Here is an 18,278-nt window from a genome sequence, read left to right on the forward strand (position 1 = left end):
TAATAGAAAAATCATAAACATTTCAAAAAAAATAATATTGTTTTACTATTATAAATAAAATAAATTTAAAATATATATATATATATTATTATTAATATTTTCTAAATTTATATATGATCTTTGATTATAATGTCAAATTCAAATAGAGGACTTTAGTTAAAAAAATAATATCATTGAAATGTTGAAATTATTTAAGATCAATATATTAACTATAAAAATTAGTACAACTACATTAAAAATATAAATGTAGTTGATATAGCCAAAAGCTTTATAAATATAACTAAAAAATTATTGCAATACCAAGAATGTCTTATTAATACACATCTTTAGGTTATGGATCAACTTTAACTTAAGGAAAAAAAAAAGAATTACACATTTTATTGTAAAATGGACCATTTTGTTAAGTAAAATTTGCTTATATATAAATGAATGTTATAAATAATAATGAGGAAATTATCATAAAAGAACTTATTAAAATTGGAATAAAATTAATCTATTAACTATAAAAATTAACATTAACAATTTCTAAAAATATATAAATATTATAAAAATATAAATATTATAAAAATATATATTTTATAAAATAAAATAATAAACACACAACATAATATATAGATATATTCCAAATTAAATATTGAATACAAATATTATTATATAGGTAATAGTATAGAAGGGATTTTGATTTAATGAAATTACATAAAAATAAAAATAAATTAAATAAAAAATAAAATTAATAATAAAAATAATTGTGAGTCAAAATAGGAAATTTATTTTCAGCTATTTTTAGGCTCCAAGATTTTACAACCCATGATTTTGGCAATGATATTTTTATCTAAAAATAAAGTGTGAATTATTTATGACTATTTAATTATTTATTTTAAACCAATCTAAATTCATTTTAACCATTCATCTAGCCAACATCCAGAAACATAAAAAAATTTACATTGAAAAGAAATTTAATCCTTCTCTAAGCTAAATAAATTAAGAATTAAAATGAATCTAAAGTATATTAATATTAATTAAATAATTAAAACGTAAAATACTAAATATCATAAATAGTTAAAACAACGTGGAACATAACCGGAGATGGCTTTTTTAACGAGTTTCTTTTGATAAGAGTCATGGACAGAGGCGAAGGAATCCAAGCAAGAAAAATTCAAAAAGTTTTGTAGAACCAGTGTTTGAATCTTGTTTTTGATGGTGGAAATAGATTCGGTACCATCAAAAACGTCCAAGGCACCTAAAATTTTGAAATTTAACCACTATAACTTGGATTTACAAAATCCCTTAGCAGATTTTCTCAAAATATAACTAGAAGTAAACTACCGCCTTTGATAATATATGCATCCCATTCTCTCCCACACTTTATGTATTACACATTATTTTATATTTTATTTACCATTTTATATGATTCACACTTTATTTTGTATTTTATTTACCCTTTTATATGAATTACACTTATTGTCTTGCATTTTTTTTTTCAGTGTTGATGTATGACCGTGTAAACTAGAATGGCATCTTCTTGATGTGCTTTGAATGTTCTCTCGTGTTATTGAGATAATCAGCTAAAGTCGCGAAATAGGCGAAATAGACAAAAATGACACGTTGCTTTGAATTTCTCTGCCCCATTCAATAACCAACCAGGCCAACGAGAGTTGCATGTTATTGAGTTTAAACGTAAACATCAAAGCCCGTAACATACACGCTTTAATTATTGAAATGAAATTTGGTTACAAAGAATAATCCACTAATACTCAACTACTAGCTTTTTAGGTAGCCCAGAAAATGGCGACCAGTGTTTTTTTGGCGTTGTCTCAGCCCACGAGTCAATGGCAAAAGGGAACTCCTATCGAAACTCGATGGACTTCGTTACATACCAAAAAGACTTAGGAATCAATTAGCAGTTTGAACGGCCAAAAAGATGGGCGCTTTTCTTGACTCAGTGGAGTCCTTAGCCGCCCACGACTAGAAAATTAGAAATGTCATTGTAGACTTCAACAGTAAATTTAGTGAGCGAAAACCACACGCTCATGTGGCCGCCACCAAAACAGCCCAGAATCTTGACGTGAACAACCATTGCATGAGCAATGCGATTTCTTCAAATATCTCATGACCTAATCTGTCAATTATATTCGAGGAAATCGTGCCGATCATAATCCAGCAGCTCGCAGTCTGGGCTTAATTTCTTCGATAGGGGTTGCGTATGAGACTGAGAATAAGGAGCCGCCTTATTCATTCTGCGAATGCACCACCCAAGAACCATCAGATTTACAGCTTATATGTATATGTATTTTAATGGTGATGGTTAAGATATATTAATAATAATAATTTAGATAGTAGCTTTTTGGATTAATCATATGGTTAAGATTGGGTGGATTAATCGAAATATCGATCCAATCCTAACCATGTGATTAATCCTAAAGATGGACAATGAATCACAAAAATCTTAAATCTAACAACATGGAAGCTTCTTATAATGGTCTTTATCTAACTAAATTAGTTCTGAGCTTCTTATAATGGTCTTTATCTAACTAAATTAGTTCTTTATCTAACTAAATTAGCTCTTGAATTTCTCAATAACAAGAGCAAGGACAAGCAAATGTTTAAAAAAAACCCAATTTATTTTAATAATAATCCAATGTACCTGTATTCCTTGCGATTCTGTAGAAAGCGCTGCAGAGATTGCTTTCTTTGTAGTGGAAGATCTGCAGATGATCCCAACAAATTGGAATTAAACATAATCATGGACAGGAAATAATATAAATCTATGCTAATTATGAAAGCGATTAAATTCCTTCGTTCACTCTAATCAATTGAACTGATCTTTTGAACGTTTTGGAAATCGTTCTTACCTGTATTTAATTTTTGAATAACTACTTGTCGAGCAGTACTATTCTTTGCAGGATTCAACGGCAATGGTTCTTCCGATTGATTGTTTGTGCTCGTAGACGATATAGTACTTGTTTTGGAAGGGGCATGGCCGTCGAAACAGACAGAATGCAATTGCTGAGAGCTAGTATCATTGCAGGCGAACTTGATGATATCTTCGGCCTGAACATTACAATATAGATTAACATATAAATAAATGAGATGAAATATAACTATTTTATAAATGTTACAAATAAGCTAATTTAATATGTGTCTTGAAATGTTACAAATAATCTAATTACAATACGTCTGTAGAAACTTGAACTCAAAAAAACTAATTTCACCCAACCCTTGAAACGATACAAATAAGCTAATTACATTATGTCTCCGGAAACCTGAACTCAAAGAAACTAATTTCACCAAACCCCAAAATCCCTGAACTTATGAAAAGTTTTACAAAACGACCCAAAATCCCTGAACATGAAAAGTTTTACAAAACGAATATGCAGAGATTTTGCAAATATTCCAATTATACCTGTTTTTCAACAACATCGTACACGTTCACGGTCCCGTTATAGAATATGGTGAGCTGGGCGGTGGATGGTTCGCCGGGGTGAGCTGCGTGAGCAGATCTGCTCAGAAGAACAGCCAGCAAAACATAAGGTCGACATGACTTTCAGGATCCGGTTGAATAAAAACCGCAGAGGGAAAAGTGAAAGATGAATATACCTGCAAATGGAAGAATTGCCAAGGGTTGTTGCAATATTCTGTTCGGCTGTAGGGTTCGAACCGTGGGCCGTGCTCTGGGGAAACAGTTCCTTCATTATTCTTGATGCGGCCAACAATTTAGGGATTTCAGAATCCGTTGAAGCCTTGCAATATTCCTTGAATAACCCTCTCGACGAGAATGCCTGCTGCACCATCTGCGGCTTCATCCAATGAATGGCTGCGTCCATCACAAAAGAAAACCGACAACATTAATACAAATCTACAACATGAAATGACTGAACGCTTGAAGGCATAATAGCCTACGTACAGTTTACAATGGGGCCTGGAGTGCAGTATTCTATTTGCGAAGCGCTTTTCTTGCTCCCGTCCATTCCTAAGAAGTCCATGGTAACCAGCTCCTGCCCTCGAGACATTCTGACGAATCCAGCAACTATCACAACAGCTCTTGAGAAAACAACTGACCTGTGTCCTCAGTTACTTGATCTCTGGAGAAAACAACTGAGCTGTGGCCTAAGTTACTTGATCTATATATAGACACACAACATTAATTTCCCAAACTATGGTAAATGATCTGAATTCAGTCTATTGATTGTAATGAATCAAACCCTAGTAAATGATCTGAATTCACTGTATTGATTGTGATTAATTAGTGGGAGTTTGGTGAGTAAGCGTGACCAGATTTTGTTTGGGTCAACCGCGCACCACTCGTCGCATGGGCGAATCTTATCGAAGATGGGGGCGTGATCTGACCACGTTGACAAACGCAAATGAGAAGATGAGGGCAATGTGGAAATGGGAGATTGATCTGACCAAAACTAAGAAGGTATGGAGTGAGAGTGAGATTTGGTTTTTGGTAGGGCAAATTTTTGGAATAGGTTTCTTTTTATTTTTCCCAAATCTTAACAAATATTGGTTGGCTGGATATAAATTGTGTAGGAGGAGAAACATATATTCAAAGAGATTTTCAAACTATTTAGATTGTTTTAAATTCTAAATTTTAATTATTTAGATTTTAAGTTGTTTTAAATTTTAGATTTGTATGATTTAGATTTTAAAACAAGGTCAAATAAAGTTGTATAATTATAGTTTTTATTATTAAAAATTTTGAGTTTAAGTTGGTTAGCTGGATTTCTGGAATATTTTAGGATTCCATGGATATGGTCAAAGTTTAAAAATTGACCTAGTTTATTTTGAAAATATTTTTGGAATTTGCAATGGACTTAAAGATGCCTTTATTAAAATAGAATCAAAATTTTGATGTTAATTGCGTTTAATTTTGGGTATTAAACAAAATTGATCTAATCTTGTTTATTTAAATTTATAATTATAAATATCCATAAACATTAATTTATAATAAGCATAAAAATTCTTAATTTATCATACATCTCAAATTGCTAAAATTAAAAAAAAAAAACATAAGAACTAACTATATTATAATTATGAAGAATCATCCCCACTTTATCATAGAGATTTTTAATTTATAAATATGATTGATTACAATAGCATGGAGAAATACCATGACTAATCAACAGTATATGCACAAAAATTCATAGTTCATTCCATATGACACTTATACCTATCACATATTTTTTTAATTAATTAGAAAAAAGGTTCATAACTATTTTGAAAATAAATTTCAAACTTTAATTTATTACTAAAAATAATTCACAATAATTAAATTTAAATTATTATTATTATGATTAACTAAATTAAAATTTTATTAAAATAAACATACCAATCCATGCACATAAAAGCTTTTTCTCTGGGATAACTTTGCTACTAAATTTAACTTATTCAAAAATGATAACCTTTTGGTTACTAAATTTAACTTATTCAGAGCGAAAGTATAAGGGAAAGCTTATTAAAAAATGATAACTTTTTGGTTACTAAATTTAACTTATTTAGAGCGAAAGTATAAGGGAAAGATCAGTTGAACTAAAGGCCAAACATGTTCCTGTTGGGTGTTGATAGGGGTAGATGTGTTCGTTTACAGCTCAACTTCTACTTTATTCCACCACGTGCTCTGTATGCATATCAGAACTTCTCTTTTGAAATGTCTTAATATTAAAGACAGTCACATGGTGCTCGTTTTTATACTTTTGACTGTTCTTTGCCCATTTTCCTACGCAACCACTCCATGAATTGTCCTCTGAAGACTGACAGAATCATTTGATTGGTTCTTCAAAAGCTACCGATTCGAAAGAGAAATTATGGATTTTTACACGTAACCGATAGTGGAGAACCGGAAGCCATGTGAAACAATGCATAAGGTTGAAGGAAGAATCCATGTGGAAGAAATCGTTTGTAATTATGAATATTGTCTCTATTGTCTTTCAGAGCACTAGTCTAGTAATATTGTCTTTTATTGTTTTCCAGAGCAGTAGTTTGATGACTTTATTTTTATATTTTTTAAATAAGTAATTAATTCAGAGCAGTAGTTTGATGACTTTATTTTTATATTTTTTAAATAAGTAATTAATTTAGAAATAAAGTAAGATTTAATTTTTATTGTTTTTTTAATATATAATTAGCTAATTATTTTTATAATAGATAGTGATGGGGTGTATTGTTAAGTCATTTTCTTATATGAAAGTCACTTTTTCAAAACTCTGTGAGAGAAAATCTAGTCATGTTAAAGTTTGGTAGGTTTAGAGTGAGCCTGTTAAAGTGCGATTCCTTAGTGATTTTGATGTTTCTGAATAGAAGTTTCTTAAATAAAAAATATAAAAAATATAAGCAACTTGACAAATAAAAAAATATTTAAATATGAAATTTAAATAATAAAACATTATAATCTCACCAAAAATCAAGTTAGAAAAAAATAAAAAAATTTAAACCATTTTCTTTTTTTAAAAAGAAAAAAGAAAATATAGTTTTTAGAAAAGTTGATTGCAAACTCCCTCATATGATGTTCAAAATAAATATATAAGAAAATTATTAAACACTTTTTTTAACTTAAATTTAAGCAATACACTATTAAAAATATCATATTAAAAAATATTTTCCTCCTGAGCAGTGAAGGTGAATATTTCATAATATATATTTAAGTGAGACTTAGGTTATATTGATTATGATTTTTGGTATTCAACGGATATTTGACTTTGCTCTGTTAAATTAAAATATGAGTATTAGGTGATACAATATTCAGTCCATGTTGTTTATTTTCAATATATCTGTCACCATTTTAAATTTCACTTTATTCAAAATTCAAAAGTTGGGGTGGTTTCCCTAAAATTTGTCTGTGCAAGCTTTGCCTTTATGTTTCCAGTCAAACCGTGTATTCTTCTCTCTTATATTCCAATTCAAAACATTTATATTTCGTGACTTTTCATCCCGGTGTTCTGAGATGAACTTTCTTCAAAACGTGTCTTCTTATCTCTCACATTGCAATTCAATTTACATTTATATTTCATGACTTTTCGTCCCGTGTTCTGCCATGAAGCGTCCTTCTACCTAACTACTTTGTCTCTCTGCACCAGATTTTTGGTAACGACAAAAGGGTTACTTTGCAAAAAAAGACAACGAAAAAGTGATATAAAATGAAATGGTTAACCTTGTAGGTTTTCTTGCAGATCCTTCGCTATAGGAGCCGTCTGATATGGTTTTTACGTACAATAGACTCCTAACCTCAGGTTTATAGATTCATGAACCTCGAGTTTTGTGTGTCATTTTATGTTTACCCTTCTAAGCGTTTGTTTCTCGTCGTGGTTGTTGCTTTTCTACGTGAAATTATTGTTATATATATATATATATAATATGAGAATCGGTTATATTATATATATATATGTGAGTCGCTTTGTTTGGAGTCTTGTGTAGAAATTTTGAATAATAAATATTTATTCAAAGATTATCCTAATTATACACTATTGCCGAATACATGCATAATACATAACTTCCTCTACGTTGATCATCAATTTTGCAGTATTCAGAAACAATCGCATGCGCCCATTGAAACATCAATCACACATATCAACACAGTATATCACGGGGAAAACATATCGCTGAAAACCCTCAACTATCTGTATATTATATTGATTGAGAACATGTAACAATACATAGTACAATACTCCTCACAAGTATCCAGCACTATCTCCACCTATTACACACAAAACTAGCTCAGATCCGAACAAGTCACAAGTTCAAATCTCCTCCGCTGCTTTGCCTGCCTCTATTGCACAATACCTGCTGAGAATCACTCACACTGGAAATCACATGAGCACAGTCTATTCTATTGGGCATATAGTGGGCAATCATCATGGGCATACTCAATACATTGCTTGTGCAAGATCTCATGCACAACTATAGTCACAACTGATAGCAATCTCAACCTCTAACACCTGTCTCCACTAAACTGTACATGCACTGAGTTAACTGATGTATTCTTCAGTTGCATTATGAGTTAATAATTAGTGAATTAATTTAATCAACTAATTCACATCACTCATCACTAGTCTATTTGCAGTTAGACTAATTACAACTAGTTTAACCAAGTCAAACTGAACACAACTCCATCAACTCCACATCCAACTCCACAGAACTCACATGCATGAGTTCTAACTGATGTCCTGCATGCAATAGCTCAACTGACTCATAAGAAAAGCGTATTTCCTTCTGACAACTGCATGTGCCACATCTGTAGCTCAAACTGAAGTGCTCCAAGAGGATAAGATAAAGTTTATAGTCTAAATATTATTATGAGACAATAATATTTGACTTCTCTATTTTTGATTAGCAGTCTAAAAATAGACTCTGATCACTCCTGCTGTGATCCAAAAATAGAAGTCCATCTATTTTTTCCCAACATGACCAATCATCCATAAACAGTATCCTGCAATTCATAGACCATGATCCATATGTCTAAAAATAGACATAGTCTAAAAATAGACTTTGCGCCATAATTTGCCTCCGGGCCCACTTAGTGAAGGCGACTCCTTTCCACTAAGCTCCATCATCTTGTTGCATTCTCAACACTCCCTCTCAACAAGATATGGATTATCAGCAACCCCTATCCTGCCTCGGTGGTATTCGAATTTGCTCCTGGTGAGCGCCTTCATCAAGATATCAGCATCTCGATCCTCCGTTGGAATGTATGAAAGTAACATGATTCTCCGCTGCACACAATCTCTGATATGATGGTATCAGATGTCAATATGCTTAGATCTATCATGAAATACAGGATTAGCCGAGAGTTTAATGCAACTTTGGTTATCACAGTAAATCACAGTAGGCTCCAAGTGAGAACCGAACAAACCGACTAGGATCTTCCTCATCCATATAGCCTCGCATGCAGCCAAACTTGCTGCCATATACTCAGCCTCTGTTGAACTAAGTGCCACGGATCTCTGCTTCCTGCTGTACCAAGAAACTGTTGTCGACCTGATACTGAAGACCCCTCCTGATTTTCTCTTTCTATCCGTTGGGCTCCTTGCCCAATCTGCATCCGTGAAGCTACATAACTTCACCTCATCCTCCTGTCTGTACCACAAACCATATCCCGATGTGCCTCTCAAATAACGAAATACATGCTTTCCTGCCTTCCAGAAGAGCTTGGTTAGCTTAACCGTAGCTTGTGAAAGCTGGTTAACAGCATAGCATATATCAGGTCGTGTATTGACCAGATACATAAGCGACCCCACCAACTGTCGATAAACAGTGGCATCCACTTCTTATGCTGAAGTGGAATCCTCCTTCCTCCAACCTCCAAGAAGAGGAGTATCAACAGGCTTGCAGCCCTGCATGTTGAACTTCTCCAGTAGCTCCCGAGGATACTTACCCTGAGAAACAAATATTCCATCACTGCGCTGCCAAATTTCCAATCCCGGGAAATAATGAAGGAGACCCAAGTCCTTCATCTCAAACTCCTTAGCAAGATCATCCTTGCATGAAAGTATCAATAGCTCATCACCCGTTAGAATCAAATCATCTACATACAGTACAATGATAAGCAACTTACCCTCCACCACAATCTAGTATAGGTTAAGATCCACCTCACTCTTGGAGAATCCAAGTCTGGTGAAATAACTGTCTATTCGTGTGTACCAAGCACGTGGTGCTTGTTTCAACCCATACAACGCTCTCTTGAGCCTGCACACATGTACTCGCTGTTGAAGATCTTAAAACATTCCGGTTGTTCTATGTACACCTCCTCCTCAATGACTCCGTTGAGGAACGCAGTCTTCACATCCATCTGATGAATGTGCCACCCCATCTGCACTGAGAAGCAAGAATCGTCCGTATGGAAGAATACCTTGCGACTGGTGCAAAGGTCTCCGCATAATCGATCCCCTCTATCTGTGAAAAGCCTCGGGCAACAAATATTGCCTTGTACTTCTCCACACTCCCGTCAGCCGCCTGCTTAACTTTGTAGATCCATCTCGAACCCACCACTAATTTCCCTTCCGGTCTTGGAACAATCTCCCATGCACTGTTTCTGACAATCGAATCATACTTTTCCACCATGGCAACTACCCATGCGGGATCCTCCACAGCTACCTCGAAAGAGGATGGCTCGGTCACAACACATTTTCTCATAAGATCCATGTATCCAGTGTACCGATCAGGTGACTGTCTCTGCGTGCGTTGGGTTGTAGGTGGTCCTACACCTTTCTTTGCATCTTGAGCTAATCGCTCAGCTTCTGTCAAGCGCTTTCGCCCTCTGATGGTTGGCGTTGCATGAGTGGTCTCTTCCACTCCATGAACCTCGTCCTGTGGCTGATCCATGTCCCGAAGCTCATCCTTAGGAACTAATAGCTCCTCATTTGCATGCAAGTGTGGCTCCCTCTCAAGCGAACACTTCATGGCTTTCTCCTCCTGAAATTTTATATCTCGTCGCACAACAGTCTTACCACTGTCTGGCAAATACACATGATAGTTGTGGGGCGTATCAGTGTACCCCACAAATATCCCAACCTCTGCGGTCAGCTCCAACTTCTTCCTAGCATCCTTCGTCACATGCATGTAAACATTAGCACCAAAAATCCTCAAATGAGAAAGATCACGCTTCTTACCAGAATAAGCCTCCTTGGGTGTACTCATGCCAAGTATCCTATGAGGACAACGGTTCTGCACATATACTGCAGTATTGCATGCTTCCGCCCACAAGTGAATGGGTAGGCCCTGATCATGCAACATCGCCCGTGCAGCACCCACGATCGTTTTGTTCTTCCGCTCAGTAACCCCATTCTGTTGTGGGTTATCAGGAGCTATGAGCTCTCTTCGAATCCCTCCTGCACTGCAGAAATCCTTGAACTTGCTAGATATGTATTCACCACCATTATCGCTCCTAAGAGCCTTCACCTTTTTCCCTGACTCCTTCTTGACCAGTGCTTTGAACTCACAGAACTTTGAGTATGTCTCACTCTTCTTCTGCATGAACAAGATCCAGCACTTACGAGAGAAATCATCAACAAAAATCACATAATACCTGTGTTTTGCTATCGAAGCTACTGAGAAAGGTCCACACACGTCTGTGTGAGTTATCTCAAGGATCATCGTGGCGCGACTATCCTTCTCGTGAAAGGTGGCTTTCACAAACTTTCCCAAAGTACACCCCTTACATTGATCTGACTGCGCAAGAGTGCCTTTAGGAAGCCCTGTAGTGATCTGCTGCAGTATCTTCAAGGCTCCATGGTGAAGGTAACCCAATCTCCTGTGCCATAACTCGCCATCATCCCGGCTCACCAATCCTTCTGCGTTGCATGCCATTGCTGTGCATCCATCTACATGCAACTGATAAATGTTCCTCACTCGAACCCCTATCTTCTGGGTTTCCCCAATTGTCTTGCTGCATAGGAAAGCCTTTCCCTCGCTGAAAACAACATCATATTCCTTGTCTTCTAACATCGCCACAGAGATAATATTCTTATTCAATCTTGGAACATGCATCACTTCCTTCAATATGAAGGGTTTACCAGACTCCCTCTCAAAGGAAATGGTATCGATACCGGTCGCATTGTATCTACCATCATCACCCATCTCGATGTGCACTCCAAGATCTTTGTCCTCCAGATCAGAAAACAAATCTCGATCTCTTGTCATGTGAAAAGACGCACCACTGTCCAAGAACCACACCAATCCCATCACACTTGAAACCAAGCATGCGATCAATGAAAAATCAAGCTCAAACTGCGAGGCTAGAGCCTCTCCTGCTGCAGATCCAATAGCTTGCTTGTTCTTCTTCTTCTGCGGACAATTAGTGGCATAGTGTCCGTGCTAGTGACAGTGAAAGCACTTCACCTTGGACATGTCTTGCTTCTTTCCTTTCGCACCAGACTAAGAAGCTTTCTTGTTCTTCCCCTTCTTTGCTTTGGCAGCCAAAGCACAATTTTCTTCATTAGTTCCCTTTGATGAAGATATGTCCCTAGTATTCCGCCTGATCTCCTCTTGCACAAGATCTGACCAAAGTCTCTCCCATCCTGGCAATTTCTCCCGACCATTGACAGAGTCCTGATAGGAATGCCAACTCTTCGGAAGACCAAGGAGAGCCAAGCTCACCAAGTCCTCATCATCGACAGTCACCCCCACACTTCCCAGCTCATCTCTGCACTAAGTGAACTTCGTGAGATACTTGGGCATACTATCTCCCTTCTCACATTTGATGTTTCTGAGTTTATCCTTGACGCCAGCTTCCTCTGATCGCTCTTGCTTTGGAATAGATCTTCAAAGATTTCCACATCAAGTATGGAGAAGCCTTTCCATGCAGGCTGGACACAATGTGATCCTTCATGCCCTCCAATAGAATCCTTCGACACTTTGTTGTCTTCTTTTGCCAAGCATCAACCTGCGTAGCATCAGTAGGCTTTGGGACATCAGCCTCTATGAAATCCTTCAGCCCATTATCATCCAACACCACCTCCATCCTGTCCTTCCATGCAATATAGTTTGAGCTGCCCTCAAGAGCATACTCCAATCGCAATCCGTTGAAAGACATTGCAACATTGACACCAAGAAAACATTGTCGCAAATTCGAATTCCACCAGCTCCAAACTCAACCGCCTCTAATCTAAGATTCGTGAGAACAAAGTATTTCTCGTACAGAGATTGACTGTATAGGCTTTTACCGGATATCTCACCTTCCAAAGGAAGGATGAATCCAGAGGCTACCTGGCCCGATTATAGACTCTGCCTGAAGAAATAAGATGTAAACACTTTCTGAATAATAGATTTGATGATCAACAGCTCCGATACCATGTAGAAATTTTGAATAATAAACACTTATTCACAGAGATTATCCCGATTATACACTATTGCGAATACATTCATAATACATAACCTCCTCTACATTGATCATCAATTTTGCAGTATTCAGAAACAATCGCATGCGCACATTGAAGCATCAATCACACATATCAACACAGTATATCACGGGGAAAGCATACAGCTGAAAACCCCCAACTATCTGTATATTATATTGATTGAGAACATGCAACAATATATAGTACAATACTCCTCACAAGTATCCAGCACTATCTCCACCTGTTACAAACAAAACTAGCTCGAATCCGAACAAGTCACAGGTTCAAATCTCCTCCGCTGCTTTGCCTACCTCTATTGCACAATACCTGCTAAGAATCACTCACACTGGAAATCATGTGAGCACAGGCTATTCTACTGGGCATATACTGGGCAATCATCATGGGCATACTCAATACATTTCTTGTGCAAGATCTCATGCACAACTATAGTCACAACTAATAGCAATCTCAACCTCTAACACCTGTCTCCACTGAACTGTACATGCACTGAGTTAACTGATGTATTCTTCAGTTGCATTATGAGTTAATAATTAGTGAATTAATTTAATCAATTAATTCACATCACTCATCACTAGTCTATTTGCAGTTAAACTAATTACAACTAGTTTAACCAATTCAAACTAAACACAACTCCATCAACTCCACATCCAACTCCACATAACTCACATGCATGAGTTCTAATTGATGTCCTGCATGCAATAGCTCAACTGACTCATAAGAAAAGAGTATTTCCTTCTGACAGCTGCATGTGCCACATCTGTAGCTCAAACTGAAGTGCTCCAAGAGGATAACATAAAGTTTATAGTGTAAATATTATTATGAGACAATAATATTTGACTTTTCTATTTTTGACTAGCAGTCTAAAAATAGACTCTGATAACTCGTGCTGTGATCCAAAAATAGAAGTCCATCTATTTTTCCCAACATGACCAATCATCCATAAACAGCATCCTGCAACTCATAGACCATGATCCATATGTCTAAAAATAGACTTTGTGCCATAATTTGCCTACAGGCCCACTTAGTGAAGGCAACTCCTTTCCACTAAGCTCCATCATCTTGTTGGTAGGGGATGGAAAGAGATGGGGAAAAATTAGCCAGTATGTAGGACAGGGATCTCTATCGGCCGAGGCACTACTGATTGAATCCACTATTTGGGCGAAACAAGCTATTTTTGCGACTTCGTCTCCCCTAGAGTCGCTTGGTGTTGTGTTAGTTGAGGGAGCTATTGAGGGTGATATCCCTACTCTGGTTCGCTCGATGGTGAATACTAGACGGACAAATACAAAACACAAGCCTTTGGGGGCAATTTCAGGGTAGGCTCTACTAGTTTTGGGTGCTAGCGTGTTCAACGAGAGCATTGAAAGACTTAGAAACAAGGCATTGGTGGGGCGGTGGCAGCAACTAAAAATGTCTGGACAACAATTGAAGGAGTGGGTGGCAGATAGATGGTTCCCTGTATTAAAGTATCGGCCAAAGGTTAGTGTGATATCGAATGATTGGTTATGCTTCCATTTCTTGAGTGTGGAGGATGCCGAGTTTAGGGACCCTTGGGTGAAAGGCCGAGGATTTCTTCAATTGTAGAGGTGGAAAGCCGGATTTGATCTGTTGGTCGAAATCCCTTGTTGTAAGCTAATTTGGACAAAATTTCCAGGCTTACCGCTGGAACTTTGGGATCCAATGGGGGTGGCGGAAATTGCAAACAGAGTTGGCAAGTTCTATTTTTGGGATGAAAGCTCATTTGGGAAGCTCAACAAATGTTTGCCTTGGGTGCTAGTAGAAGTTGAGTTAGGGTGTGGTTTTCTGGCAGAGATTGATGTGCAGTACTATTCAAAATTGACTATTGGGCTCTACCCTTTCGATGTCTTTTATGCCATAAGACGGGCCAGTTGATGGCAAAAATTTTGGGTCGCGGGATTGAGGAAGAGTTATGGGATTCTTCATGCTCTAGCCCTGCGGAAAATGTTGAGCTGGATAATGAGGTTCCCTCCAGAGTTTCATCAGGTATTTTTGATATTTCCCTTGATCAAATTTCTGTATCCAATTCTGTTATGCATGAGTCCATTGATAGGCATTTTAATGGGGGACCATCTCTCTATTACGGGATTGGTCCCGGTTTAGCTGGTGATAGTGGAACCACTATCATTTCCTCGAGAATTGCTAAGGGATCAGTTGTTCATGTTTCGAGAGTGGGGTATATAGACTCCTCCATTCGTCTAGACCCTGTTGTCATTTTTCCCCTCCCTGGGGAGTGTAGTCATGTCCAGAATTCTGTAGCGGGTTCAAACCTGCCTGGTTTTATTACAAATTTTGTTTCTTCTATCTTGCTTTTATAGGGGGGAAATGACTTGACCGTTTCTCCAGATAGAGATATCATAGGTGTTCTGGATTCCACCGTGGAAATGGAACCCTTAGTGATCAAGCAGTCTTTCTTCATGCCCTCTAGAGAGACTAGCCTTAAGGTCGATGTTTCAAATGTGAACCATTGAAAGAAGCGACATCCTAGATACAAAAATGTCTTGGATTGTAGCTAGTCTACGTTTCTCTCCCAGTTGCGTCGTGTCAGGGGTGACACCTTCTTCTTTATTGATCCTTCTTTCACTTCTGGTTTGGTCACTATTTCGGATTGTGACTGCACTCAAGCCCTTAGAGGAGAATTACCCGATAGTGGATTTTCCCCATGACCATTATCTCTCTAAACATTTGGGAGTTGGGGCTCACCCTAAAATCAACTCGATCAGGGGATTGGTTAGACTTTACCAACCATCTATGATTCTTATGTAGGAGATGATGGTGAGGGAGGATAGAGCATGAGATGCCATGTTAAAAAATTTCCCTGAATGGGCAATTTGTGCTATAGATGCGTTAGGACTCTTAGGTGGGTTGGGAGTGATGTGGAATCCATGTCATTTTGAACTAAATGCCCTCTACACATGTGCAGGTATTTTGTTAACCAGGTACATGAAAGGTTCAGAGGACAAGATCAAAATTATTAAAACATATGTGTCGTATAACGGGAGTAGGCAGTTCTGGAATAGAGTGGTAAATTCAGGATTATTAAGCCTGAGTGATTTAAAACTAGTAGGGCATCTTAATTTCACATTGGAACCTTCAGAGATCTGGGGTTCGAATGCTCAATAAGACCTACTCTCAACTTTCTTCAAAGGCATTATGGAGGCCAATGCTTTGACCAATGTAATTCCATATAAAATGGCTTCTAATTGGAGAAATGAGAGAATTGGAGGGGAGGGCATATCCAAACAAATTGATCGGTTTCTGATTAGTCAGACATTGTATAGTCATATGGTGGATGTCGAGTCTTACTAGGGTGGAGGGGGATGGAGGCGAGGAGGGTCGACCCTTTCAATTTCAACCCTCGATGGTTAGAGGAGGAAGCATTCAAGGATATAGTATACCAGGTTTGGAATGATCCAAATTTTTCGAAAACTATGTCACTGATGGATGATGTATGGCGGAAATTGCGGATGCTGAAAACTGAAGCTAGGAAATGGGTTAAAATTAAGAGGCGAGCGAAAAAATGTGCTTTAGTGGAGATAGAAGCAGAGCTGTGTGCACTTTGTAATACTTAGGACCCTCTATATTTTTTGGTTCTATATCGAGACAGGATAGTAGCTTTGGAGGGCCGCAGAAATGTTATGTCATAGGCACAGAAAGAGGACATTAGACTGAAAAGTCAGGCCATTTGGGTCCAAGCAGGGGATAAAAACACTAAATATTTTCACAGGCACTTTAACATGAGGATGCATAATAATGCGATTAGAAGGATTTGGGATTCCGACGGGAATTGCCATAAATCACAATCCTCACTGGAACAGGTAGCAACATCGCATTTCAGTGAGCATTTTAAGGCAAGGAACCATGGATTTGGGGACCAAGAGGGATTTATAGAAATGGTTCCCACTCTAATCTCACAGGAGGAAAATGTAATATTGGGTCAAGTTATCACTTGTGATGAGCTACTAGCAACATTAAAGGATTGCGCGAAGGAAAAAATCCCAGGCCCTAATGGTTGGGGGGTTGAGCTTTTTATCCATTATAAGGATTTGATGCTTCAGGATCTTCTGGTGGTGGTAGAAGAAGTTAGGATGAGGGGGATCATCTCAGGGGCAATCAATACCACCTTTCTTGCTTTGATTCCAAAAAAGAAAAAACCATCTACTTTTGGGGAATTTAGGCCTATCTCCCTATGCAACTCGATTTACAAAATAATTTCCATGCTGACTGCATGTATAATTAAGCCCCTTACGTCGAGATTTATTTCCCCTAAACAATTTGGGTTTATGGAGGGTAGAGAAATTCATGATGCAATCAACATTGCACAAGAAATGTTACATTTGATCAATTCTATTGCTCATAAATATTGCCTTCTTAAGGTTGACCTGATAAAGGCCTATGACTGCATTGATTGGGAATTTTTTACTCTAATTGTATACAAAATGGGGATAAAATTGAGGAAAGTTCACTAGATTATGAGCTGCATCAAGTCCATCATTTTCGCCGTGATTATTAATGGATTTCCCTCTTGGTTTTTTCCGGCACACAGGGGTTTGAGGCAGAGATGTGCCATGTCCCCTTTACTATTTCTATTGGTGGTGGATACTATGAGCAGGAAATTCAAAGAATCTTCGAATAAAGGTATTATTAGAGGGGTGAAAGTTGCCAGACATCTACAAGTAACACATTTGATGTTTGTTGATGATGTATTACTAGGAGGGAAAAAAGTATCAGTGTTTGGGTAGAATACCAAAAAATTATCAGAAAAATTGGAGATGCTTCGGGCCTTTATATGAATGAGGCCAAATCAATTCTCATTCACAATGGATGTCAGGATGCATTGGTGAAGGAGATATGTGGTGTACTCAGGGTGACATCTTGCCATGTTGGTAAGGGTATTACCTACCTGGGTTTTAGACTTAAGCCCAAGGGATATAGAAACAATGATTGGGAGTGGTTGGTTGATAAAATCAAGCACAAATTGGATGGGTGGAAACATAAATACATGTTTATGGGCAACAGGTTGGTTATTCTTAAATCAGTTATACATAACCTATCCATTTACTGGATGCATCTATTTATGTTTCCATGCAGAATCATAAAAAGAATTTGGTCTATTATGGGACGTTTCATTTGGACAGGGGCACATAATGGGGAGTCGAAAGACAAATTACATTTGGCACGATGGTCACACATTGCTAGGTCAATTGAAGAGAGTGGTTGGGGGATCTTGGATCAAGATTTTTCAATAAGGAATTTGTTATCAAAAACTTATGGAGAGCTATGGACGACTCATGATTATAGTCAAGAATTATTAAGGATAAATATTTGAGTGGCAATACTTTTTTGACTTGGATTTCTATCGGGGCTAAGAAAAAAATTCAAAGCTCATTCATCTAGAAAAGTATGTAT

General features: G+C 37.2%; 1 protein-coding gene across 4 annotated transcripts in view; it reads right to left on the bottom strand.

Moving 5' to 3' along the window:
- LOC149203165 (protein TIFY 9-like) overlaps positions 1 to 4,242 on the bottom strand; it is a 30,491-nt gene extending 26,249 nt beyond the window's left edge. Inside the window, exons 1-6 of one of the 4 annotated variants that reach the window (XM_089400129.1) lie at positions 3,905 to 4,214; positions 3,598 to 3,814; positions 3,404 to 3,500; positions 2,853 to 3,051; positions 2,645 to 2,705; positions 1,663 to 2,237 (exon numbers count right to left, since the gene is read on the bottom strand). In XM_089400129.1, the coding sequence (XP_089256255.1) occupies positions 2,123 to 2,237; positions 2,645 to 2,705; positions 2,853 to 3,051; positions 3,404 to 3,500; positions 3,598 to 3,814; positions 3,905 to 4,010 (795 nt within the window). In that variant the 5' untranslated portion in view covers positions 4,011 to 4,214 and the 3' untranslated portion in view covers positions 1,663 to 2,122. Of the gene's footprint in view, positions 1 to 1,662; positions 2,238 to 2,644; positions 2,706 to 2,852; positions 3,052 to 3,403; positions 3,501 to 3,597; positions 3,815 to 3,904 lie in introns of those variants that run through there. The other 3 variants (XM_089400130.1, XM_089400128.1, XM_089400131.1) reach the window with 3 other exon arrangements.
- Between the last annotated feature and the right edge of the window lie 14,036 nt (positions 4,243 to 18,278).

This window comes from Pinus tabuliformis, chromosome 2_1 (assembly GCF_031772625.1).
Source record: "Pinus tabuliformis cultivar Carrire ecotype Pingquan chromosome 2_1, CPIR1, whole genome shotgun sequence".
Taxonomy (NCBI): domain Eukaryota; kingdom Viridiplantae; phylum Streptophyta; class Pinopsida; order Pinales; family Pinaceae; genus Pinus; species Pinus tabuliformis.